Raw genomic sequence first — 4,188 nt, 5'->3', positions numbered from 1 at the left:
GCTTTCTTCGAAAGGCCAGATGATTCCATGAAGGCACATTTAAAGCCTTTGTTCATAAAAGGAAAGGTTGAGAATGTTGGTGTAAATAAGATACTGGTAGATGGAGGAGCAGCAGTAAATTTGATGCCTCATTTCATGCTAAAGAAGATTGGGAAGGATGATTCAGACGCAAAACCTCACAACATGGTGTTGTCGAACTATGAAGGAAAAGTAAGAACCACTATGGGCGTTATCCAGATGGATTTGACTGTTGGAACCATAACAAGGCCAACAATGTTCATGGTCATTGCTTCAAGGGCGAATTACAACTTACTACTTGGAAGAGAGTGGATTCATGGTGTAGGAGCCGTACCTTCTTCAATGCATCAGCGAATAGCCATCTGGAGACCAGACGGGATTGTCGAAAACATTGAAGCTGATCAAAGTTATTTCATGACAAAAGTGAACAATGTCAACAGTCGAAGTTTCGACAAGAACCTGGCTCACATACCTCCGTGCAGCCCAACCGAGTTCGACCTAAAAGCAACAGACAACGCCTACTGCTCCATGTACCTTCATCCTACACATGGTTTTCAGTGGGACAAAGAAGTAATTGGCGAATCAAACTATATGTGGGGAACTACTCATATAGCGCCAACAGGATGGGGAAGCGAATTTGATGATGATGAGTAAAGAATCAGCGCTCGAAAGAATTACGGCTTACATAGCCGAAAACAAACTCAAAGAGGCCATTGAGGCCGAAGTAAAATATATGGTTGTCGAAGCCAACAAAGAAAATTCCAACGAACAATGTCCCGAAAGAGACGTTGCAGAAGATTATGATAACAACCAGATGGGCGAATGGCAACACCAAAAGCTTGACGCCATTTATGATGACGAACCTCTGGGGTTCGAAAAAAATCCAGTGTCAACTAACGTGAAGATGGTGGCGCAGGATCCATTAGAAGAAATAAATTTAAGACTGGGGACAGAAAGTAGACCAACCTACATAAGCGCAAAGATGGACCCCCAGTTCAAAGTCGAAATAGTCCAGTTGCTAAAAGAGTTCAAAGAAATTTTTTCAGGAAAAGTTGAAAGTATGAAAATAGGTATGAAGAAGAAAGTTTGAAGCGTAAAAAAGGTTTAGAGAAAATAGGTTGTGAGTATTTATAAGGGAAGATGATAAAAACGTTTGAGTTTTTAATGATAATCGTGGGACACGTGGCTGAATCACAACGGTGATGATGAAGATGTGGAAGTTGAAAAAGGCCATGATGTTAGGTTTAGGAAATGATGGGGGTAAGGTCTAAACGTGGGCTAGACATGACGTTTTTTGAAAAAGTGTAATGATGAATCTGTTTGGGAACTTGAGATTATAAAAGCTTGGAAATAGTGGATGTAAATGACATGGCATCAAAATATTGGTTGACAACAAATGATTGTTTCTCCAGAGTAGTCGAAACATCTTTGCTGGGGGGTAATTTGTATACATGTATTTTTGACGCCATGAAATTAATAAGCATAATTTGTATACATGTATTTTTGAAGAGCATTTTCAACAGTTTAGTTGATAAGTGTTTTCGACACTTCGACAGATTGGTGGTTCGATATTTCAACAGAAGAAGATGTCTGCAGATGAAAAGACGTCTTTGACAAGTATGGATGATGTTATGATATTTCGACAATTCGACAAGTCTGAGGAGACGCGCCGTTTCGACGTAAAGCGGAAATTCAAATTCAAAAAGTTATAACGTTTGGCAGAAGACGCGTGGAAGCACCTGGCGAAAGGAAGTCATGTAGAGAGCCAAATGTCATAGTTTTAGGATTTATTCGTTAGTGACAGTTATTTTGTTTGTATATAAATAGGATAGTTGTTATCAGAATGGGTATGTGAAAACTTGTACAAAATTCCTGCAAAAATACTCAAAGTACCCGTGTGAGAGAAAAGAGTCTTATCTGGAAAATGTACGTGTGAACAAACACCATTTTTTTAAAGTTTTATCTTATAAATTTCAAAGTTCTTTACCAATTTTCCTTTACATTTACCAGTCATTTATCCTTTGCATTTACTTTATGCAATTTATTCTTCGCCATTTATTTTTCGCCATCTATCTTAGTCTTGTTAAGTTTACTTTTACTTAAGCACTTTTAGTCAATATCTTTCGTACATGAAAGACTTAGTAAACCAAATAAAGGATACAAAGGTTGTTCTAAAGAGTTACAAAGTTATTTAAATTTGCACATGTCCTAGGATTTGTATGGTTGATCCTGCAAGTAACCCAATTCAATAAGTTTTGAAAACCCAGAGGTTGTTCGCCAAAATCAACAGCGAACAGATAGCCAAACTGCATTCCCTCTTGCTTTATCTTCAGACACCTCTCCACTTCCTCCATCTCTTGGGGGGGGGGGGGGTTGGTTCAGATCCACCATGTTGACACCTAGATTGGCACCATCAGTGATTGAAATTTCCTCAAATTTCTTCCTTAGGCCCTCAGTTGCCTTCCCATTAAGACCTTCAATGGCCTTTGGTTCGACATCAGCAACCTGTTCACCTTCGACAGAAATTCCAAAGGGAACATCATTAGTTAGGCCATTAGTAGCCTGCTTTCCAACTAGCACATAGCCTTCAGTTCCTATTTCCTTCACAGCCTCCACTTCCACCATGTCACTCATGTTGATTTCGACAGGTTCAGCATAATTTGTGTCAACAATGTTGAGGGGGTCATCGTCAACCTTCATCTGGTTTCTCCCCCTGTCAGCGAACTTGAAGCGACCATCCTTAATTGCATTCTGAATAAGATCCCTGAAAAGAAAGCATTGTGAGGTTTTATGGCCTAAAATATTGTGATATTTACAGAAGCCTCTTTTCTTCCGTTGTTCTAACGGAGGAATTTTGGTATTAGGACGCACTATCATTTGGCCATCTTTTACTAATAAATCGAAGATTTCATCACATTTGGTAATATCAAATGTGTAAGTCTTTTTAGGAAATCTATCATTCTTTTCAGTTTCGACAGGGTTCCTGCCATTCGAAGGTGTAAGTAGTTTACAAGCATAAGGTGGTGCTTCTTTGAATTCAGCCAAATCTACTTCGAATTCCTCGAGACCATAAGGGTCATTAGAGATTTCAGACTCCTCATCTTCGACTTCGACATAAGCAACCCTTTCTTTCTTGTAATTCTTATTCGCTCTGGCCTTTTCAGCTTTTAAACGTTCGATTTATCGAACCCTGTCTGCTAATTGGGCCATATCTCTTAGATACTGGGTATCTAACTTTTTCCTAATGGAATAGTCTAACCCTCCAACGGCCATTTCGACCAATTCATGTTCAAGCACTACTGTAAAGCATCTAGATTTCAACAAATGGAACCTATTCAGATAATTATCTATAGGTTTAGTGAATTTTCTTTTAATATTGACTAATTCCTTAAGACTTATCTTAGTTTGACCCATGTAGAATTGTTCATGAAATAATCTCTCCAAATGAGGCCAAGTATCTATGGAATTTGGTGGCAAAGTTGTAAACCACGTGAAGGCATTCTTCGTTAAAGAACTAGGGAAATATTTCATTCTTAGGTTCTCACTGTTTGCCAAATCCCCTGCCTCAGTCATGTATCTGGCTACGTGTTCTATAAGGGATTCACTAGTGTCCCCTGAAAATTTGGTGAACTTAGGGATTTTACAACCCCTTGGTAATTCATTTTGTAGGACGTATTCTGATAAAGGAGAGGTATAATTTGGCCGTCGAAGTCCTGTATTCAGACCATTCTGGGCCATGATTCTCTCTATCATAGTAGTTAAGTTATTTTCCATCATGTTTTCTTGCCTAACCCTATGAATTACTTCGTCTGCGTCCTGGTCTCTATTAACCATAATTACTCTCCTAGGTTGTTCTTCAGGGACTTCCTGTCGAATTGGCTGTTGTTCTAATCTTGCCCCCATGACCCTTTCGTCAGGCGCTTGTCTAGGTGGTCGAACCTGATTTATAGTTGGTTCTTCTTCCTGGATTATAACTTGGTTTGGTCTGCATCGAACAGAAGACTGAGGGGCGCCTAGGAAATCTGCTATGTTTCCCATCTGCGCTGGCAGTTGTTGGTATGTTTGGGCATTATCATTGTTAGTCCTATTTACATTCTGTATTAGGGGAGAAAAAATGGTAATCATTTCTCTGGCAAGAACTCCTACCATATCATGGTTACTAGCATCCAT

The 4,188-nt window shown here is 39.3% G+C and overlaps 1 protein-coding gene across 1 annotated transcript; it reads right to left on the bottom strand.

Annotated features, from left to right (window-relative positions):
* Positions 1-2,301: 2,301 nt before the first annotated feature.
* Positions 2,302-4,188, bottom strand: LOC127138214 (uncharacterized). The gene is made up of 2 exons (XM_051064605.1): positions 3,278-4,188; positions 2,302-3,169 (listed from the first exon to the last, which is right to left on the bottom strand). Exons 1-2 carry the CDS (start codon positions 4,186-4,188, stop codon positions 2,302-2,304), a joined length of 1,779 nt encoding a protein of 592 aa, XP_050920562.1.

The sequence above is a fragment of the Lathyrus oleraceus genome, chromosome 4, assembly GCF_024323335.1.
Source record: "Lathyrus oleraceus cultivar Zhongwan6 chromosome 4, CAAS_Psat_ZW6_1.0, whole genome shotgun sequence".
NCBI lineage: Eukaryota > Viridiplantae > Streptophyta > Magnoliopsida > Fabales > Fabaceae > Lathyrus > Lathyrus oleraceus.
The sequence above is the reverse complement of the archived record's forward strand: the minus strand, read 5'-3'. Positions and strand labels throughout refer to the sequence as shown.